The 22,984-nt window shown below is 40.6% G+C and overlaps 1 protein-coding gene across 1 annotated transcript in view; it reads left to right on the top strand.

Moving 5' to 3' along the window:
* The window catches only part of LOC132597892 (uncharacterized), a 49,048-nt gene extending 44,960 nt beyond the window's left edge, over positions 1-4,088 (top strand). The window contains exon 6 of the mRNA XM_070046545.1: positions 103-4,088. Coding sequence (XP_069902646.1) covers positions 103-3,477 — 3,375 coding nt within the window. The 3' untranslated portion in view covers positions 3,478-4,088. The remainder of the gene's footprint in view (positions 1-102) is intronic.
* The last annotated feature ends 18,896 nt before the right edge of the window (positions 4,089-22,984 follow it).

The following is a 22,984-nucleotide window of genomic DNA, read 5'->3' as shown; positions in this document are numbered from 1 at the left end:
TCCTCTGCAGATCTTTATAATTGGAAAATGCATAACCCAACTTTTTCCGAAAATCCACAGGCCCTTACCGCTTTAATAGAATCTCTTGTTTTCTCCCACCAGCCCACATGGGATGATTGTCAGCAGCTGCTCCAGACTCTCCTAACGACTGAGGAGAGGCAACGGGTTCTTTTAGAAGCCAGAAAAAATGTATTAGGCGCCAATGGGCAACCTACCCAGCTGCCTAACGAGATTGATGCTGGTTTCCCACTTGTCAGGCCAAACTGGGATTTCAATGCCCCGGAAGGTAGGGAGCGCCTGAAAATGTATCACCAGGCTCTGGTGGCGGGTCTCCATGGAGCGGCCAGACGGCCCACTAATTTGGCTAAGGTAAGGGAAGTAACTCAGGGGCCCCAGGAATCGCCAACTGTGTTCCTGGAACGTTTAATGGAAGCCTTTAGACGCTTTACCCCTTATGATCCAACTTCGGAGGGACATAGGGCTACTATAGCAATGGCTTTCATAGATCAAGCGGCCCCTGATATTAAGAAGAAATTACAGAGGCTAGATGGCTTGCAGGGATTTTCGTTTCAGGAGTTAGTAAAAGAGGCAGATAAAGTATGTAACAAAAGAGAAACAGAGGAAGAGAAGGAAGAAAGAAAGCAGAAAGAGCAGGAAGCCCGTGAAATAAGACGGGAAAAGAGACAGGAGAGGAATTTAAGTAAGATACTGGCCACTGTGGTCGGAGGAAGAAATATAGGGGATAGAAATAGGCAGGAAGGGCGAACGGCAGACAGAAGGCGACCATTAGACAAGGACCAATGTGCCTACTGTAAAGAAAAAGGACATTGGGCGAGAGAATGCCCTAAGAAAAAGAATGGAGGAAGGCCAACCAAAAACAAAATCTTAACATTGAAAGAAGAAGACTACGAAAGTCAGGGCTCGAACCCTCTCCCCGAGCCCCGGGTAACTCTTAAAGTGGAGGGGGAACCTGTTCAATTTTTGGTAGATACCGGAGCCCAGCACTCCGTCCTTCTCCACTCAAAAGGTCCTATCTCAGCTAAAAGGTCATGGGTACAAGGAGCCACTGGGAATAAACAATATTCATGGACCACACGAAGGACAGTAGATCTTGGGATTGGACGAGTAACCCATTCATTTTTGATTATTCCGGAATGCCCCTATCCTTTGCTGGGAAGAGATTTACTCTCCAAAGTAGGGGCTCAAATCCACTTTCAGCCAGAAGGTCCCACCATAACTGATAATAAGGGAAGGTTACTTCAAATATTGACTATGAAATTAGAAGATGAATATAAATTATACGAGCAGCCTTCATCCTCACGAGTTAATGTTACTGATTGGGTAACTCGGTTCCCTCAAGCCTGGGCAGAAACTGCCGGAATGGGGATGGCCAAAAATCGGTCCCCGGTGCTAGTGGAACTCAAGGCAACTGCCACCCCAATAACGGTCCGTCAATACCCCATGAGTAGAGAAGCCAAAGACGGTATCCGTCCCCATATACAGAGGCTACTAGACTTGGGCATCTTAATAAGATGTCAGTCAGCATGGAACACCCCTCTCCTGCCGGTAAAGAAACCAGGAACAAATGATTATCGGCCGGTGCAGGATCTACGAGAGGTAAACAAACGGGTGGCAGACCTCCACCCCACAGTTCCAAACCCTTACAACCTCCTGAGCACTCTTCCACCTCAACATATGTGGTATACTGTTTTGGACCTTAAAGATGCTTTTTTCTGTTTAAGACTCTCTCCCCTGAGCCAACCCTACTTTGCCTTCGAATGGAAAGATCCAACATCGGGAATGTCTGGTCAGCTGACATGGACATGGCTACCTCAGGGATTTAAGAACTCCCCGACCATCTTTGATGAAGCCCTCCATCAGGATTTGGCATTATATAGAGAATCAAATCCCCAGGTAACATTACTCCAATACGTTGATGATATTTTATTAGCTGCTGAGACCCAAGAAGATTGTATCAAGGGTACTGAAAAACTGTTAACGGAACTTGGAACCCTGGGATATAGAGCCTCAGCCAAGAAAGCACAAATATGCCAACAACAGGTCAGTTACCTGGGGTATCTATTAAAAGGGGGGCAAAGATGGCTCACGGAGAGCAGAAAGGATACGGTGGCCCAAATTCCGGCTCCCAAAAACGCCAGGCAGGTTAGAGAATTTTTGGGGACGGCCAGATTCTGTAGACTATGGATTCCAGGGTTTGCTGAGCTGGCAGCCCCATTGTACCCCCTAACCAAAAACAGCACTCTTTTCGTTTGGGGCGATACGGAACAACGGGCTTTTGACCAAATCAAACGAGCTTTACTTTCAGCTCCAGCCCTAGGACTGCCAGATGTAACCAAACCTTTTCATTTATATGTGGCCGAAAATAAGGGCATTGCAAAAGGAGTATTGACTCAGAAATTGGGTCCCTGGAATCGCCCAGTTGCTTATTTGTCAAAAAAATTGGACCCTGTGGCATCAGGATGGCCCACCTGTTTAAAGATAATCGCTGCAGTGGCCGTTCTAGTCAAAGATGCTGACAAACTAACTTTAGGACAAAATCTAACGATAACAGCTCCTCATGCCCTGGAAAACGTAGTCCGTCAACCACCGGATAGGTGGCTAACTAATGCCAGGATGACCCACTACCAAACCCTGTTGCTAAACTCAGATCGCATCAAGTTTGCTCCAGCCACAGGACTCAATCCAGCCACCTTGCTACCTGATCCTGACTTGGAAGGCTCCACCATCATACATGATTGTCAGGAAGTACTAGCCGCAGCACACGGCAGTAGGCCAGATCTGATGGACCTGCCCCTCCCTGATGCTGATTTCACCTGGTTCACGGATGGGAGCAGGTTCCTGGAGGAAGGTAAGCGTCGAACTGGGGCAGCCGTGGTAGATGGAAAACAAGTCATATGGGCAGCGGCGCTACCACAAGGGACCTCAGCCCAACGAGCTGAATTAATTGCCCTGACGAGGGCATTAGAGATGGCAGAGAACAAAAAAGTAAACATCTACACAGACAGTAGATATGCGTTTGCTACCGCTCATATCCACGGTGCCATTTACCAACAGAGAGGGCTACTAACTTCAGGTGGCAAAGAAATTAAAAACAAAGACGAAATCGTGGCTTTGTTGACTGCACTCATGCTTCCTACTAAAGTCAGTATCATCCACTGCCCTGGACATCAAAAAGGAAATACCCCAATAATTAGGGGAAATAATATGGCTGACCAAGTGGCCCGAGAAATAGCATCGGGAGAAGTCATTTTAGGACTGTCAGATAAAGTTCCTGAAAAACCAGGCCGCGATGAAGAAATCATCCCGGCCACAACAAAAGGAACTTTGTCCCCTCAGCAAGCAGAATCCATGTTACAACAGATGCACAGATGGACACATTTGGGGACTAAAAAGATGGTAGCCTTGTTACAAAAAGCCGGGTACGAAACCCCTGGAATGACAAAATTAGCTGAATAAATTGTGCAGGAATGCGTCCCATGTCAACAGATAAATGCTCACAAAGGGAAACTTGAAACTGGAAAGAGACTCAGGGGGGACCGCCCAGGAACTTACTGGGAAGTGGACTTTACCAAAGTGCGTCCTGGAAGGTACGGTAATAAATACCTTTTAGTTTTTGTAGACACTTTTTCAGGATGGATAGAGGCTTTCCCAACAAAGAAAGAAACAGCTGCTGTAGTAGCCAAGAAGATTTTAGAAGAAATTTTTCCTCGATTTGGAGCATCAAAGGTAATAGGGTCTGATAATGGTCCAGGCTTCGTCGCCCAGGTAAGTCAGGATGTGGCCAGATATTTGGGGACTGATTGGAAATTACATTGTGCCTATAGACCCCAAAGTTTAGGTCAGCTAGAAAGAATGAATAGGACTCTAAAAGAGACCCTAACTAAATTGTCCTTGGAGACTGGCGGTACCGATTGGACGGTGCTCCTTCCTTTGGCCCTATTCCGGGTTAGAAATACACCTTCCCGATACCATCTTACTCCTTTTGAAATATTATATGGTGCCCCGCCTCCCCTCCTCACTTTAGGAAAAGAAATAAAACCTGATTGTCAAAATAACACTGACTTATATGCTAGGCTACTGGGACTCCAGTTGGTCCAGAAAGAAATATGGTCCCAACTCGCCAAGGCCTACCAACCGGGAACACCGGGAGAAACTCATCCTTTCCAAGTCGGAAAGGATACGTCCGTCGGCATCGAACCCAGACGTTGGAACCTCGATGGAAAGGACCATACACCGTCCTCCTCACCACCCCAATGACCATAAAAGTGGACGGCATCGCTGCCTGGATCCATGCTTCACATGTGAAGGCTGCACCAGCGACGGCATCATCAGGATGGCGGGCCCAAAGAACCGACAACCCGCTCAAACTCAAGCTTCTACGAACCTAAGACTTATAATTTTGGTTTTACTGCCTTTACTGACTGTAAGTGATTTTAGCCCTCATCTCCCCCAACGTTTAACTTGGCAGGTAATTTCTCAGACTGGAGATGTAACCTGGTCCATTAGTCATACTGCACCCCCCTGGACCTGGTGGCCAGATCTTTTTCCTGATGTTTGTAAATTGGCTATAGGAGCACCTTATTGGGATACAGAAGATTCTCATGATATGAACACTGTCCCTTCCAAAGTTTCGGAAACTGATTGGTTTGGGCCGGGTTGCAAAAATGCAGGCAAAAGAATGATGCTTGGTATCCTCACTTTCTACGTATGCCCCGGGTTCCACCGCCCTTGATCTCTGAATTATAAATGTGGTGGAACTGAAAACTTTTATTGCAAAAGCTGGGGATGTGAAACTACCGGGGATACTAATTGGAAACCCACCTCAACTTGGGATTTTATTACTGTAACGGCTAATTATTCTCATAATGAGGATACCGGACACCGGAGTAAATGTTCAGGATGGTGTCATCCCCTTAAAATTTCCTTTAGTAATCCCGGAAAAAGAGATAAAAAATGGATAAATGGTCATTCTTGGGGCGTTAGATTTTACATGAGGGGATATGATTTAGGAATATTAATGACCCTTAAGCTAAAGATTGAGACTCCTGCTCCTATATCAATAGGCCCAAATCCCATACTTGGCCCCCCTTTGCTTCCCCCGGCCCCTTCAACTACGTCAACAAAGAATGAGACTAATGAAACCTCTGGATCCAAAGAACCCACAGTTAAGCCTGGGACTCCTCAGGATAGGATGCTTTCTTTGGTGCAGGCAGCCTTTACGGTTCTCAATGCTACAAACCCAGAGGCTACAAAATCATGTTGGCTTTGCTATGCTGCCCCTCCCCCTTATTATGATGCTATAGGATATAGCTCCAACTATACTAATTCTACCTCTTCAGACCAATGTCGATGGAAGCGAGAAGGGAACAGTAAATTAACCCTGTCCTCGGTTTTTGGAAATGGTACTTGTATAGGAACACCTCCCCAGTCCCGTAGACACCTTTGTCATGATTTTAGCCTCCCTTCAGGCTCAGGATATCTTGTACCTCCTCAAGATGGATGGTGGACATGTAACACGGGGCTCACCCCTTGTGTCTCTTTAGAGGTTCTTAATACTTCAGCTGACTTTTGTGTGTTAGTGCAATTAGTCCCTAGACTTATCTACCATTCAGACTCATCCTTTTTAGATGAATATGTAGGAAAAACAAAAAACAAAAGAGAACCTGTAACCCTCACATTGGCTGTCCTTCTAGGACTAGGAATATCTGCCGGGATAGGAACAGGAACCACAGCCCTCATACAACAACCCCAGTATTATGCAAGTTTAAGACAGGCTGTAGACATCGACCTTCGAGCATTAGAAAGTTCCATAACTCAACTAAAGGAATCACTCACCTCACTTTCAGAAATGGTGTTGCAGCCTAGATTTGCTGTTTCTTAAGGAAGGGGGATTATGCGCCGCTCTAAAAGAAGAATGTTGCTTTTATATTGATCATTCAGGAACCATTACCAAAACCATGGATAAACTAAGGGAACGCTTAGATAAAAGGCAAAGGGAGAGAGAGAACGAAAAAGGATGGTTTCAATCATGGTTTGATAAGTCCCCCTGGTTTACCACCTTAATCTCTACTCTGTTGGGACCTCTTATTGTTTTATTGTTGATTTTAACTTTTGGACCATGTGTTCTAAATCGCCTGATAGCATTTATTAGAGAACGTATCAGTACTGTACAAGTTCTAATGTTAAGACAACAGTACCAAAGTTTACCAACAGAAGGTTGAGATTCCATGATTGGAATCAGTAGTCACAAGAAAAAGGGGGGAATGTGGGACTCGAGGGACATTGTTCCAGCTAATGATTAAGAACTCTCCAGACAATAGGGGCTTTTTAGACAATGGGTGAATTTCCAGGATGTCCGGCCCCCTTCCGAGAAGGAGGGAGCTAACAAAATGTAAAAAAGGTGTCTGTCAAAGACCAATCAGGCAGCTGGGGAGAAGGAGGGAGATAACAAAATGTAAAAAAGGTGTCTGTCAAAGACCAATCAGGCAGCTGGGGACAAGTTCCCTCTCTGGTCCGAGCCTAAGCCGGGACCAATCAGCAGGAGAACACAACCAAATCTATAATTTACATACGGGGAAGTGGGAACCTATAAAACTGACATATTCGCGCCCAAAAGGGTTCCTTCTTCGACCTCCTGCGTGAGGACCAAGGAACCCCGGTGCACCGGCCTTCAATAAACCTCTTGCGTTTTGCATCGACTTCCGACTCTTGTTGTTTCCTGGGCGAGTCGAAACTCCTAGGAGACCGCGCAGGTCTAACAGAACATTTTATGAAGAAGACAATAGTGAAAAAAAATTATAGTGGAAAAATCTTAGGAAACTGGAAGGAATTTGGGGGTCTTTCTGTCTCGAAGTAGATTTGGAATGTGAATTTCAGGTTCTCTTTTTTAATGCAGGGTTGCTAGTTGAGCCTTTATTTTGTTTCCAGAAAAACAATCAGCTTACATATTTTTTTTTAACAAGGTTTTCTTCACCTTTGGAAATTAGTAATGATTAAAAAGAATATTATATAGTTAAGTGATGTCTAATTTTTTTCCTCATGGGTTCACCGTAGTTCAGGTTATAGCCCTGATCTGTTTAATCCTCCAACAATCCTGAGAGGGAGCAAAGGGGCAGATGTTCTTTCCTCATTTCACAGATGAGAAAACTGAGGTTCAAAGATTCAAAGTGAGGTTAAGTGCTTCTGCCAAGGTCATTCTCTGAGGTGAAGCCGGAGCCAGGAATAAGCACCTCGTCCTCTTGTTTTCTCTCATGTGATTCTCCATCGGCTGACCCACTCTCACTATAAAAACACACTGTACCAGGCCTCACACAATCCCTGAAACGTCCTTTTAGTAGGACACTATGGTAGTGACAAGGTTGAACAGATACAAAGAATGCTGTAAAAAAGGACCTGTCTTTTTTATTGACTCCATCCCCTAAACTTCCACAGCCACACTGCATGAGAAACATGAGACATCCATTAAGATCATGTTCCCATTAGTTCCCAAAATCTAGCTAGAACTAGATTTTGCAGAAATTGAAGACACATCTTGTGGCCTGACTGCTGAAAATGAGTGTCTCAGGAGTCAGAAGGGCATTGCTGCTCAACGAAGTCAAGAATGCCCTTTGCTAATTGTTTCTCCTCCATTTCTGAGGGAATTTAAATTCATGATCGGCACCATATATTATACTTCAATACTATTCATCATCCATCTTGTACATATTTGCAGGAAAGAATGTTGCCCAAGTCATTATATCTGGCCATGATTCACAGTCATATGACCTTAGGTGGCAGCTCAGCAGGAGCTTACCGGTGCCTTAAATCATCCCTGTTGTGGACATACAAGAGCGTGACCTCCGACTTCCCAAGCTGTCTCTTCATGAAATGAAAATGGAACTGAGAGTTTAGGGGAACGTTTTGAAAGTGTCTGGCTCTTGTAGTCATCTAATGAGGTCCTCATTTCTAGCTGCTAAACATGCCCTTTAAGTGGTGGTCACTCGAAAATCAATGATAATATAACTGTCCAACTCTTTGGAGCTATTTTTCTCTCAGCTTTCTATCCTGCAAGTGCACGATAAAAGAAACCACCCATTCAGCCATTATCTTGTGTCACTTACTATTCAGAGATCAGTCTTCCTTTATGTGCTCCTTCAGGAAAGACCTGGGTTGTATTTTTCACTTGCCTTTCAGGCAGAGAGTAGAGTCCTTGGCACAGATTAAGTCCTCAGAAATGTTAGATGGGTGGATGGGTGGGCAGTGGATTGCAGCACATGAGCAACTACAGTAACATTGTGATCTTTCACTGTACATGACAAGGAAATGACCTCAGTTGGGGAAATAAATGCCTAGCACATATGCCACCACTTTCCCCTTCCATCTTCATTACAGTCCTTACTAATCTATTATGACATTTTTTCCCATTGGGTCTAGACATGACCTCAGGATGCTTATAGAATATAAACAGTCCTGTGCAATGTAAACCTTGTATAATGTAAACAATGCTTTACTGTTTGATTTGAGTTGGGACACGAGAAGCATCCTATTTTCCATCCATAACATAGATGTTGGGAATAATAGCTAATGCTTATGTAAACATATAGATTCATAGGATAGAAAAAATAATTTTTAAGAAATGACCTAGTACAGACTCAGGGGGAAAATATATGTTAACTTGATTATAGAAATTTGGTTCAGCCACTCAGCTTCAACCTTCAAAAATCATGTCACTTTTTATTTTAAACCAACATATGAAACCAAGGTATAGCAAAATAAACCATAAACCTTGCAGAACAGGGCCCTTCTAGATACGATCTCATTAGGACCTGATCCTCCATGGTTGTATCTACACAGAGGGGTAATGCCAGGTCCCCTACTGGGAAGTTGAATTGGAGGAAGAGAGAGACATAGAGGTACTATGGGTAATTCTAGACTGACATGGTCATCAAGAAGGCCTATGAAAAATAATTTCTGGTGAGTATAGAGTAAATCAGCAATGAGAAATGGAGAGGATTGGAATTAAGTAGACTCATCACTAGTCCGTGGTTATTACCAGTGTACCAGTTTAGCAATGAATTACTCAAGGTAATTGATGCTAGGTAGTCTAACAAACACTCCTGAAAGCCAAGTGTCTTAACTTAATAAATGTTTATTTCTCTTGTCAGAGACCAGTGTGAATTAGGTGGTTCATTCTTAGCAGATTGCTTTCAAGTAGTGAATCAGGAACCCATGCCCCCTCCACCTTGAGGTGTTGTCTTAAATGCATGACTACCTAAACTACAGCAGAAGGGAACATGGGCAATCATGCATAGTATCTCCTGGCCAGGCCTGAAAGTGGTAGACCCATACCCTTTCAACAAGAATGCAAAAACTTGACCTCTGCCTGGCTCCAAGGGAGGTTAGAAAAGGTCATTGTTCTGTGTGTCCAGGAAGAGGAGAATGAAATGCATCTCACTGTCTCATCCATAGCTAAAGGCAGGTAATCTGTAACAGAGAGCAATGTTTGCAGATGGTGATACATGAAGATTGAGGAAGATTGATTTCTCAATCATTGAGGAGTACTGTTCCATCTAACTGAGTTCTGAATGGTAATAAAGTCATCCACTGAAAACTTACCAATCTAGTTTGTGTGCAAGATATTATGAATTATAGTCTTACCGTTAATTTAGCAGACCCACAAATATTTACATCTACCAAGCACCGTGCTGGCAACTGCAGCTTACCAGTACTTCTTTCCTGGGCCCTGGATAATTTCCAGTAGTTGGTATCAGGATCTAAGCTATCCACTTGATGTGGACACTAGTCCCCTTGTAGCCCTCTCACAGGAGCCTTTAACCATTCGTGGCCACAAACAAAGGAAATGGGAAGAGTTACTGCTATGCTTATCAGAAAGTGTCTCCTAAAGTCTTGTCTCCTAAATCATTTTTCTGGCCCCTTTATAGTAATTCTTTCTTTATTCACATTTCTTGGCCTACTGAACACTATAATCAAATCCTCCCTCAATTTTCTTTTTTCTGAAGTATATAAAACTACGTTTTCTTCAGCCTTTTTTTAAAAAAATGATAATTATCTTGTTTATTTGTGTTTGGAAAATCTAATGAGATCACATATTTAAAAATCACATACTATCAAAAGATAAATAGTGGTAGTAATTCCTTCTGGAATATTTTTCCCCCTCATCCAACCAACGTTAGGTCCCTTACCCCCTTTCTTAGCAACTTTTATTAATTTCTTTTGTGTCTGTCAGAAGTTTTTTGTGGCAAAGGTACACGTGTATGTTTCAGAGGTTACTGTTGTCATGAATTCACAGACGCCAGAGCCTGGAAAGCATTAAGTGGTCCTGAGCACCCCATTTCCAATGAGAGAGCGTAGCAGTGCTCAAACGGCTGGGTGTCCTATAATTCAACTCAATTCTGGCACTATCTACCTGTAGATAGCATCAGATCTCACATGTTAAGGGCTCAGTCCAGCAGGAATGCACACACACACTTCAGGTGCCAGTCACCAAGTACATGTTGTCACCTGTGCTTCTGACCCTTGTACCACAGATCAGAGGTTCCAACGACCCCCTTCTTAGCTTTAATTAATTTGCTCAAGTGACTCATAGAACTCACAGAAATATTCTATTAACTAGATTAACCGGTGTATTATAAAATGATAAAACTCAGCAACAGCCAGAGAGAAAACATGTATAGGACGAGGTATGGGGAGAAAGCATGGAAGCCCACTCTCCCCAAATCTCCATGTGCTCACCAACTGGGAAGCTCCCTGAACCCTGTCGTTGGGGGTTTATGGAGGCTTCAGTACACAGGCGTGACTGAATGACTCATTGACCATGGGCGATTGAGCTCAATCTTGAGTGGCTCTTCCCTGCCCTGAGGTCAAGGGGGTGGGACTGAAAGTTCCAACCTCTAATCACAAGGTTGGCTCCACAGGCTGCCCGCTCCCATCCTTAGGTGCTTTCCAAAGATCACCTTGTTAACGTAACAAAAGACACCATTATCATCTCATCACTTAGGAAATCCCAAGGGTTTTAGAAACTGTGGCAGAAACTGGGACAGAGACCAAAAATATAATTCTTACTACTTCTAAATCACAGTTATCTAGGTAAATGTTTGTATTACCCCAAACAGGCAGTAGTCACCAGGGAAAATAAGTTAATTGCCAGTCTTTTTTATTAATTTTTAAAAATCAGATTTCAGAAGAGCATTTTTTTAATGGCCAGTGAAAATGTCTCTTACTTTAGCTCTTGCCTTTTTCTACTTATTATTTATTTTTTTCAATTTTTAGTTTAGTTTTGAAAAGTGTCTTTAAGTTATTTTAAGGTTAGAACCGAACCTTCCAGGGTTAAAAAAAATATTGCGTCTCTTGAAAGAGATTATTTTAGACTTAGTGAAATGGATTTGATGCTAGAGAACATGTGACATCATACATTTGACCTTTTTGAAATGATTTACATCATATCAGCTACATTTTAAGTCCAGCAACTGTAACCAAAAAAAAGAAAGAAAAAACCCTACTAATTAAGGCAACTTTGCAGATTGATGGCATTAGATTATCAATTAAGATCTCAGTTTTAAACCAGATTTTTCCTCTAAATAGTGATCCAAAGAACACTAGTTTTATGGTCAGTCTAATTAGTCAGACAGCCTTCTGATTGTTTAGTGCCTTCACTTGAAGTTTGTTAAATATTTTGAATATCACCTATGCTCCCATGGGACATTAGTGAATGTGAAGTCAACAAAAAAGAAAAAAAAGTAAGAAAAAGGATTTTGTAGTAAAATAAACTTGAGAAATCCTGGGTTCAGTAAATTTAAACATGCTTCGTGACTGGAGGACTTTTGAGATGTGGAATGAGCTATAATGTGCTCTGTGAATTTCACTGTTAAGTAGAGTTTGGTCTGAAGTGTTTTTAAACTTTATTTGGCTCTACAACCCTTTGTCAGTGGAACATTTTAAAGGACTCTTTGTTTCTAGCAACTTTGGAAAATGCTGTTCTGGTCTCAGTTAAGCCCTTGAAATCTTAGCATTTGGAAGGAGATCCACACACAAGCTCATCCAATTTCTGGTACAGAAATCTACCATGTATCCATGCTATAGGCTCACTCAGCTGTGGATGAGTATTTTGATAACAAAATGCTCACTACCCATAAATCAGCTGATTCTATAGTCGGAATGCTGGTCTGTTAGGAGGTTTTAACTTTTTAAGTGCCTTTTACTATTAGAAAATTTTAAGTTTTAAAATTTTGTCTATTGGACCTAGATCTGATCTCTGGATTAAGATAAGTCCTACTCAAGTAAAAGAATCCTTATTTTTCAAGGATGATTTGTACATGAAAAAAAAAAATCGAGATACTTAAAATCATCTGTAAATAGTGACTGAAGAGTAATTGAAAATACATTTGAAAATAATTTTCATTTGAAATTTATGTCAAAATATGTTATTATATAAACGAATCCAGTATATTTTCTCTTATAGCCAGTAAAATTTAGGTTAAATTTTAATTAAGCACAAGTGCTACAGTTAAAAAAAAGAATTACATTCTGTTTCGAGTGATTATTTCAGCAAAACTGGTTTATGGGACAGTAAACTGTCCTTCACTGCATGTTCAATGTTAGCAGCTCAAACAGGCTAATTCTGGTAAAAATTCAACAGTTTTCCAAGGCCTTCTCTTAATTATTTGATACTCAATTGTTTTTTCTTTTACTTCTATTGTATCTCTGTTTTAAATTGTTAACTACACATCCTCATTTATCAGTGGCTTTGTATGTTTAACCCAGCAGATCTCTGGTATTATTTACAATGGCTTCATGATATTATATCTTTAAAATTCAGAATTTCACTTTAAAGTTGATTTGAATTTTATTTCTATTATACGGTATTATGTTTATGTTATGAATCCATCAGTGAGTAATTTTCTGAAACAGGATGAGCAGTTTGCTGACTTAGAAGGGCTGGAATCTATAGACACCTTAAAATTAGGATGTAGATAACGAATAGTTGGATGACAAGAAACCCTGTTATATGAAAACAGGAATAATAATGAGTGTTCCAAATCTTATCTTTTCTGTTCTTTCTTTTCTCCAAAGGTTAGTTCTAGAGTCCTTCATTCTCCATTCAGTATTAAATGATTGACTATTTTTGCAGCCTTCCCACCATTCTCCCCACTTCTAGGTCTGAGTTTGATAAACCTTTTGGTTTCATCCTTTATTTGTGAAGTAGTGTTCCTAGTCAAGCCAGAAGGCTGTTCCATTGAAGGTTTAGCATTTTAGTGATTTTAGTAGTAAGGGTAAGGATAAGTGGTCTTCAGCCCATCACAGTCTTCCACCCAACCTTTCTTCATATGAATTTCCTGCAGTAGAAAAATTAGACAACCAGGCTGAATGATTGAGTCCCTGACTATGACTAGCAATGAACTACTCAGCCCTGGCTTCCTGGGCATGCCATCCTTCAAAAACAGCCTGCCAGGTGGAATCTCAATCGCCTAGCTTGGCATTCAAGATACTCATACTCTAATCCACCAAAATCCACTTCCAGTAGTTCTCCCCACTTCTTTCATACAGCAAATAATCCATTCACCCAACTGCATTCACTTATCTGGAGTGCAAGTTCTTTTCCTTATATTCCAATATATCCCTATTTCATCTGCCTAGGAAGTCTTTCAACTTCTTCACAATCTTAAATCCTACATGGTCTTTACTTTCCTACCTTTACAACTTGACCTTAAGAAAATTTTTGCTTTCCAAGATCTATAAGTCAATCAATCAGTAAACCATTAATAAGTTCATAGGCTGCTTCAATACAGTTCTCCTCAATACAAATATAGTTGTCAATCCTTAATAATAACAGCTTATATTTGATCACATAGAAATGTATTTTAACTCACATATTTGTTATCTAAAATGATAGTATAGCACTCTTCATTTTGTTGGTTATTTTCTCACATATTTTAATGTCAATATCACCTCTTTAAAGACTTAAAGTATATGTTGTCCATTTTTTCAGTATTTTAGTGTCCTGCCCTGTTTTACACTTAGTGGGTGTTCAATAAATGACTTCGACACTTCACAGAATGGAGAAAATTTTCCCAAAACCTACAAGCGTTGACCCTCTCTGACTTTGCACATCACTTGTTAATGGCAGCTGGGTAGTTGTGTTTGATAGAAATTCAAGAAAAAATTTCTGCATGTTTCAAGACCAAAGCCACAGTCATATGAGGACCTTAGTCAGCATCATGAATATATTTGTAAACATATACAATGGAGAATTGCACTTTTATGATTTTGTGATGAATCACATGTAAAACAGTCATTCACATTTTATTTATTTATTTATTATTATTATTTTAAAATATCTTTATTGGAGTATAATTGCTTTACAATGGTGTGTTACTTTCTGCTTTATAACAAAGTGAATCAGCTATACATATACATATATCCCCACATCTCCTCCCTCTTGCATCTCCCTCCCACCCTCCCTATCCCACCCCTCTAGGTGGTCACCAAGCACTGAGCTGATCTCTCTGTGCTATGTGGCTACTTCCCACTAGCTGTCTATTTTACATTTGGTAGTGTATATATGTCCATGCCGCTCTCTCTTTGTCCCAGCTTACCCTTCCCCCTTCCTATGTCCTCAAGTCCATTCGCTATGTCTGCGTATTTATTCCTGTCCTGCCCCTAGGTTCTTCAGAACCATTTTTTCTTTCTTTCTTTCTTTCTTTTTTAGATTCCATATATATGTGTTAGCATATGGGATTTGTTTTTCTCTTTCTGACTTACTTCACTTTGTATGGCAGACTCTAGGTCAATCCACCTCACTATGAATAACTCAATTTCGTTTCTCTTTACAGCTGAGTAATATTCCATTGTATATATGTGCCACATCTTCATTATCCATTCATCTGTCACTGGACACTTAGGATGCTTCCATGTCCTGGCTATTGTAAATAGAGCTTCAAAGAACATTCTGGTACATGTCTCTTTTTGAATGATGATTTTCTCAGGGTATATGCCCAGCAGTGGGATTGCTGGGTCGTATGGTAGTTCTATTTTTAGTTTTTTAAGGACCCGACATACGGTTCTCCATAGTGACTGTATCAATTTACATTCCCACCAACAGTACAAGAGTGTCCCCTTTTCTCCACACCCTCTCCAGCATTTATTGTTTGTAGATTTTTTTGATGATAGCCATTCTGACCGGTGTGAGGTGATACCTCATTGCACTTTTGATTTGCATTTCTCTAATGATTAGTGATGTTGAACATCCTTTCATGGGTTTGTTGTCAATCTGTATATTTTCTTTGGAGAAATGTCTGTTTAGGGCTTCTGCCCATTTTGGGATTGGCTTGTTTGTTTTTTTGATGTTGAGCTGCATGAGCTGCTTGTATATTTTGAGATTAATCCTTTGTCAGTTTCTTCATTTGCAAATATTTTCTCCCATTCTCAGGATTGTCTTTTCATCTTGTTTATGGTTTCCTTTGCTGTGCAAAAGCTTTGACGTTTCATTAGGTCCCATTTGTTTAGTTTTGTGTTTATTTCCATTTCTCTAGGAGGTGGGTCAAAAAGGATCTTGCTGTGATTTATGTCATAGAGTATTCTGCCTATGTTTTCCTCTAAGAGTTTTATAGCGTCTGGTCTTACATTTAGGTCTTTAATCCATTTTGAGCTTATTTTTGTGTATGGTGTTAGGGAGTGTTCTAATTTCATTCTTTTAAATGTAGCTGTCCAGTTTTCCCAGCACCATTATTGAAGAGGCTGTCTTTTCTCCATTGTATATTCTTGCCTCCTTTATGAAAAATAAGGTGACCATATGTGCATGGGTTTCTCTCTGGGCTTTCTATCCTGTTCCATTGATGTATATTTCTGTCTTTGTGCCAGTACCATACTGTCTTGGTTACTGTACCTTTGTAATTATCGTCTGAGGCCTGGGAGCGTAATTCCTCTAGCTCTGTTTTTCTTTCTCAAGATTGCTTTTGGTATTCAGGGTCTTTTGTGTTTCCATACAAATTGTGAAATTTTTTGTTCTAATTCTGTGAAAAATGCCGTTGGTAGTTGGATAGGTATTGCATTGAATCTGTAGATTGCTGTGGGTAGTATTGTCATTTTCACAATGTTGATTCTTCCAATCCAAGAACATGGTATATCTCTCCATCTGTTTGTATCATGTTTAATTTCTTTCCTCAGTGTCTTACCGTTTTCTGCATAAAGGTCTTTCGTCTCCTTAGGTAGGTTTATTCCTAGGTATTTTATTCTTTTTGTTGCAGTGGTAAATGGGAGTGTTTCCTTAATTTGTGTTTCAGATTTTTCATTATTAGTATATAGGAATGCAAGAGATTTCTGTTCATTTATTTTGTATCCTGTTATATAACCAAATTCATTTATTAGCTCTAGTAGTGTTCTGGTAGCATCTTTAGGATTCTCTATGTATAGTATCATGTCATCTGCAAACAGTGACAGCTTTACTTCTTCTTTTCCAATTCGGATTCCTTTTATTTCTTTTTCTTCTCTGATTTCTGTGGCTAGAACTTCCAAAACTATGTTGAATAATAGTGGTGAGAGTGAACAACCTTGTCTTTTTCCTCATCTTAGAGGAAATGGTTTCAGTTTTTCACCATTGAAAACGGTGTTGGCTGTGGGTTTGTCATACATGGCCTTTATTATGTTGAGGCAAGTTCCCTCTATGCCTACTTTCTGGAGGGTTTTTATCGTAAATGGGTGTTGAATTTTGTGGAAAGCTTTTCCTGCATCTATTGAGATGATCATATGGTTTTTCTCCTTCTATTTGTTAATATGGTTTATCACATTGATTGATTTGCATATATTGAAGAATGCTTTCATTCCTGGGATAAACCCCACTTGATCATGGTGTAGGATCCTTTTAATGTGCTGTTGGATTCTGTTTGCTAGTATTTTGTTGAGGATTTTTGCATCTATGTTCATCAGTGATATTGGTCTGTAGTTTTCTTTCTTTGTGACATCTTTGTCTGGTTTTGGTATCAGGGTGATGGTGGCCTCGTAGAATGAGTTTGGGAATGTTTCTCCCTCTGCTATAGTTTGGAAGAGTTTGAGAAGGATAGGTGTTAGCTCTTCTCTAAATGTTTGCTAGAACTCGCCTGTGAAACCATCTGGTCCTGGGCTTTTGTTTGTTGGAAGATTTTTAATCACAGTCTCTATTTTGGTGCTTCTGATTGGTGTCTTCATATTTTCTATTTCTTCCTGGTTCAGTCTCAGAAGGTTGTGCATTTCTAAGAATTTGTGTGTTTCTTCCAGGTTGTCCATTTTGTTGGCATAGAGTTGCTTGTAGTGATCTCTCATGATCCATTGTATTTCTGCAGTGTCTGTTGTTACTTCTCCTTTTTCATTTCTAATTCTATTGATTTGAGTCTTCTTCCTTTTTTTCTTAATGAGTCTGGCTAATGGTTTATCAATTTTGTTTATCTTCTCAAAGAACCAGCTTTTAGTTTTATTGATTTTTGCTCTCGTTTCCTTCATTTGTTTTTCATTTATTTCTGATCCGATTTTTATGATTTCTTTCCTTCTGCTAACTTTGGGGGTTTTTTTGTTCTTCTTTCCCTATTTGCTTTAAGTGTAAGGTTAGATTGTTTATTTGAGTTGTTTCTTCCTTCTTGAGGTAGGCTTGTATTGCTATAAACTGCCCTCTTACAACTGCTTTTGCAGCATCCCGTAGGTTTTGCGTCATCGTGTTTTCATTGTCATTCGTTTCTAGGTATTTTTTGATTTCTTCAGTGATCTCTTGGTAATTTAGTAACATATTGTTTAGCCTCCATGTGTTTGTATTTTTTACAGATCTTTTCCTATAATTGATATCTAGTCTTGTAGCATTATGGTCAGAATAGGTACTTGATACGATTTTAATTTTCTTACATTTACCAGGGCTTGACTTGTGACAAGTCAATATATGATCTATCCTGGAGAATGTTCCATGAGCACTTGAGAAGAAAGCGTATTCTGTTCTTTATGGATGGAATGTTCTATAAATATCAATTAAGTCCATCTTGTTTAATGTGTCATTTAAAGCTTGTGTTTCCTTATTTATTTTCATTTTGGATGATCTGTCCTTTGGTGAAAGTGGGGTGTTAAAGTCCCCTCCTATGATTGTGTTACTGTTGATTTCCCCTTCTATGGCTGTTAGCATTTGCCTTATGTATTGAGGTGCTCCTATTTTAGGTGCGTAAATATTTACAATTGTTATATCTTCTTCTTGGATCGATCCCTTGATGATTATGTAGTGTCCTTCTTTGTCTCTTGTAACAGTCTTTATTTTAAAGTCTATTTTGTCTGATATGAGAATTGCTATTCCAGCTTTCTTTTGATATCCATTTGCATGGAATATCTTTTTCCATCCCCTCACTTTCAGTCTGTATGTGTCCCTAGTATGTGTCTGAAGTGGTTCCTTTGTAGACAGCATATATAGGGGTCTTGTTTTTGTGTCCATTCAGCCAGTCTGTGTCCTTTGGTTGGAGCATTTAATTCATTTACATTAAGGTAGTTATTGATATGTATGTTCCTATTCCCATTTTCTTAATTCTTTTGGGTTTGTTGTTGGAGGTTTTTTCCTTCTCTTGTGTTTCCTATCTAGAGAATTTCCTTTAGCATTTGTAGTAAAGCTGGTTTTGTGGTGCTGAATTCTCTTAGCCTTGGCTTGTCTGTAAAGGTTTTAATTTCTCCGTCAAATCTGAATGAGATCCTTGCTGGGTAGAATTATCTTGGTTGTAGGTTTTTCCCTTTCATCACTTTGAATGTGTCTTGCCACTCCCATCTGGCTTGCAGAGTTTCTGCTGAAAGGTCAGTTGTTAACCTTATGGGGATTCCCTTGTATGTTATTTGTTGTTTTCCCTTGCTGCTCTTAATATTTTTTCTTTGTATTTAAGTTTTGATAGTTTGATTAATATGTGTCTTGGCATGTTTCTCCTTGGATATTTCCTGTATGGCACTGTCTGCGCTTCCTGGACTTGATTGCCTATTTCCTTTCCCATATAAGGGAAGTTTCCAACTGTATTCTCCTCAAATATTTTCTCAGTCCCTTTCTTTTTCTCTTCTTCTTCTGCGACCCCTATAATCCGAATGTTGGTGTGTTTAATGTTGTCCCAGAGGTCTCTGAGACTGTCCTCAATTCTTTTTATTCTTTTTTCTTTATTCTGCTCTGCAGTAGTTATTTCTACTATTTTATCTTCCAGGTCACTTTTCTGTTCTTCTGCCTCAGTTATTCTGCTGTTGATTCCTTACAGAGAATTTTTAATTTCATTTATCGTGTTCTTCATCATTGTTTGTTTGCTCCTTAGTTCTTCTAGGTCCTTGTTAAACGTTTATTGTATTTTCTCCATTCTATTTCCAAGCTTTTGGCTCATGTTTACTATGATTACTCTGAGTTCTTTTTCAGGTGGACTGCCTATTTCCTCCTCATTTGTTTGGTCTGGTGGGTTTTTTCCTTGTTCCTTCATCTGCTGTGTATTTCTCTGTATTCTCATTTTGCTTAACTTACTGTGTTTGGGGTCTCCTTTTTGCAGGCTGCAGGTTCGTATTTTCTGCTGTTTTTGGTGTCTGCCCCCAATGGCTAAGGTAGGTTCAGTGGGTTGTGTAGGCTTCCTGGTGGATGGGAGTGGTGCCTGTGTTCTGGTGGATGAGGCTGCATCTTGTCTTTCAGGTGGGCAGGACCGCATCCTGTGGTGTGTTTTGGGGTGTCTGTGACCTTATTATGATTTTAGGCAGCCTGTGTGCTAATGGGTGGGGTTATGTTCCTCTCTTGCTAGTTGTTTGGCGTAGGGTTTCCAGCACTGTAGCTTGCTGGTCGTTGAGTGGAGCTGGGTGTTAGCGTTTAGATGGAGATCTCTGGGAGAGCTTTCGCCTTTTGCTATTACGTGGTGCCGGGGGGGGTCTCTCGTGGACCAATGTCCTGAACTTGGCTCTCCTGCCTCAGAGGCACAGGCCTGACACCCTTCGAGCACCCAGACCCTGTCAGCCACACAGCTCAGAACAAAAGGGAGAAAAAAAGAAAGAAAGTAAAAAATAAATAAAATAAAGTTATAAAAATATTAAAAATTAAAAAAAAAATAAAAAGTAATTTAAAAAAAGAAAGAAAGAAAGAAGAGAGCAACCAAACCAAAAAAGAAATCCACCAATGATAACAAGCCCTATAAACTATACTAAAAAGCAAAGAAACAAAAGACGTACAGACAGAACCATAGGACAAATGGTATAAGCAAAGCTATACAGACAAAATCACAGAAAGTCCACCGCCTCAATTTTGGGATGATTCATTGTCTATTCAGGTATTCCACTGCTGGGATAGATTTCCCTTTTTCTTCTTTGTTCGCACAGCTCCTGGGGCTCAGCTTTGGATTTGGCCCCGCCTCTGCGTGTAGGTCACCTGAGGGCGTCTTTTCTTCACCCAGACAGTACAGGGTTAAAGGAGCAGCCGCTTCGGGGGCTCTGGCTCACTCAGGCCGGGGGGAGGGTGGGGTACGGAGTGCGGGGCGAGCCTGCCGCAGCAGAGGCCAGCGTGATGTTGCACCAGCCTGAGGCGCGCCGTGCGTTCTCCCGCGGAAGTTGTCCCTGGAATTCGGGACCCTGGCAATGGCGGACTGCAAAAGCTCCCGGGAGGGGAAGTGTGGACAGTGGCTTGTGCTTTCACACAGGATTCTTGGTGGCTGCAGCAGCAGCCTTAGCATCTTATGCCTGTTTCTGGGGTCCGCGCTGATAGCCGCGGCTCGCGCCCATCTCTGGAGCTCGTTTCAGCAGTGCTTTATTAATCCCCTCTCCTTGTGCACCCTGAAACAGTGGTGTCTTGCCTCTTAGGCAGATCCAGACATTTTCCTGGACTCCCTCCCAGCTAGCTGTGGCACACTAGCCTCCTTCAGGCTGTGTTCACGCAGCCAACCCCAGTCCTCTACCTGGGATCTCACCTCTGAAGCCCGAGCCTCAGCTCCCAGCCCCCACCTGCCCTGGCAGGTGAGCAGAGAAGCCTCTGAGGCTGCACCGATCTGTGCGGGATGCTCTCCGCTTTGCCTTTCGCACCCCTGTTGCTGTGCTCTCCTCCGTGTCTCCAAAGCTTCCCCCCACCCACTGCTCCCTGTCTCTACCAGTGAAGGGGCTTCATAGTGTGTGGAAACTTTTCCTCCTTCACAGCTCCCTCCCAAAGGTGCAGGTCCCATCCCTATTCTTTTGTCTCTGTGTTTTCTTTTTTCTTTTGCCCTACCCAAGTACGTGGGGAGTTTCTTGCCTTTTGGGAAGTCTGAGGTCTTCTGCCAGTGTTCAGTAGGTGTTCTATAGTTGTTCCACACGTAGATGTATTTCTGATGTATTTGTGGAGAGGAAGGTGATCTCCACGTCTTACTCCTCTGCCATCTTGAAGGTTCATTCATATTTTAAATACTCTTCAGAGCACAAGTTTTAAACTTCTATTTCTCTAAACATAATTATTTAATAATTAAGAGGTGTCAAAATATTACAGTTGGTTTTTCTTGTCATTCTGTTTGTTTGTTTGATCCCATATTGTATCTTGGAGATTTGGGGGCAACTTATATTCTGTAGCAGTATACAGTATATATGCACAATGTTTTAAAAATCTGATGTATAAATATTGAGTTTTACTGTCACCTAGATGGCAGATATGCAAAAAATAAATTCATTAAAATATTTCTAATGTCCTGGTTTTAAAATAGGGAGCACTTTCTCAATGTTCATCTCCTCGCATAGTCATAAAGTTTCCTACTTTAACAAAAGTCACTTGGTTCTCTGCGCGCCAATGAACTTGAATGTTAAATTTACAAGTTCATGCTAATGTGTTCTCTGCTAAATTTGGGAAAGTTTCTTTCTGGGTATCCATTGATATTTCACTATTTATCATGGTGGTGTAAATGCTTGGGTTAGCTTGACCTAAAGGCATCCAAATTCATGGAAATGAATGTGGAAATGGGACGATATAATTAAATATCACAATTAATGGGCTTGATGCTCCTATTTCATTCTTCACACAAACATATTAAAAGTAGATTTTTTTTTATTACGTAAGACTTGGTTCTATATATAGTTCAGCCAGAAGTAAAATTATTCCTAAGTCACCCTGTCTCTCAACCTAATGCATCAGCTTCAGCCTGTACACATAATGACAGTCAGACCTTGATTGGCTTTTTTCTCTTCCAACTGGTGGTGTAGACAGCAAACAGGAACCCTGTCTGAGAAGAGTTTGTGTATAGACCCAGAGAAAAATTTTAACACGGCACTGTTGTTTATGTTATGATCAACCAAATTTATTGATCCAGTCATTTATTTATTTGTTCTTACAAAGTCCTGTATTCATCCATCCAGCACATTTCCTGAATACTTACCATGCATCAAATACTGAAACTACAGTAATAAGCAAAGCAGACATAGCCCACGTAGTCCCGGATTTCATAATTTGGAAAGCACAGCTGGACTAGAGTTACCCTTAGGAAAAATACGTTCAAATATAATTAATCACACAAATATGTGAAATGAATAATAAACATATGATGCTGTAAAAGCAACGAGACCCAGTATTTTCAGGAGGTCAAAGAAAGGCTTTGTTGTGTCAGTGCCATTTGAACTGAGATGGGAAGGACGCATTAACTAAACAATGGCGGTGATGGGGAAAGTAATCACTAGCTATCTGACCTCAGACAGGTTACTTAACCAGTTTATGCATCAGTTTTCTCATCTATCAAATAACAAGGTTAATAGTACCTACTTTATAGGGTCTGGTGAGGATTTGGTAAGAGTTTAGGACTATGTTCACTACATGGGCTCTATGTAAATATTACATATTGTTGTTACATGGCATTTTTACCCATAGTTTGCTAAGTTAGAAACATACTGAAGAAAATAAAAATAATTAAATAATACTGAATGTTGATTTCAGATTTATTCAAAGTAAGATGCAAGTGATAAATAAAACTTTCCATACAAAAAGTCACAATTCAGGTAGGGAGACAACATGGAAAATGTT

This window comes from Globicephala melas, chromosome 10, assembly GCF_963455315.2.
Source record: "Globicephala melas chromosome 10, mGloMel1.2, whole genome shotgun sequence".
Taxonomy (NCBI): domain Eukaryota; kingdom Metazoa; phylum Chordata; class Mammalia; order Artiodactyla; family Delphinidae; genus Globicephala; species Globicephala melas.
This window is presented reverse-complemented; position numbering and strand designations above follow the sequence as displayed.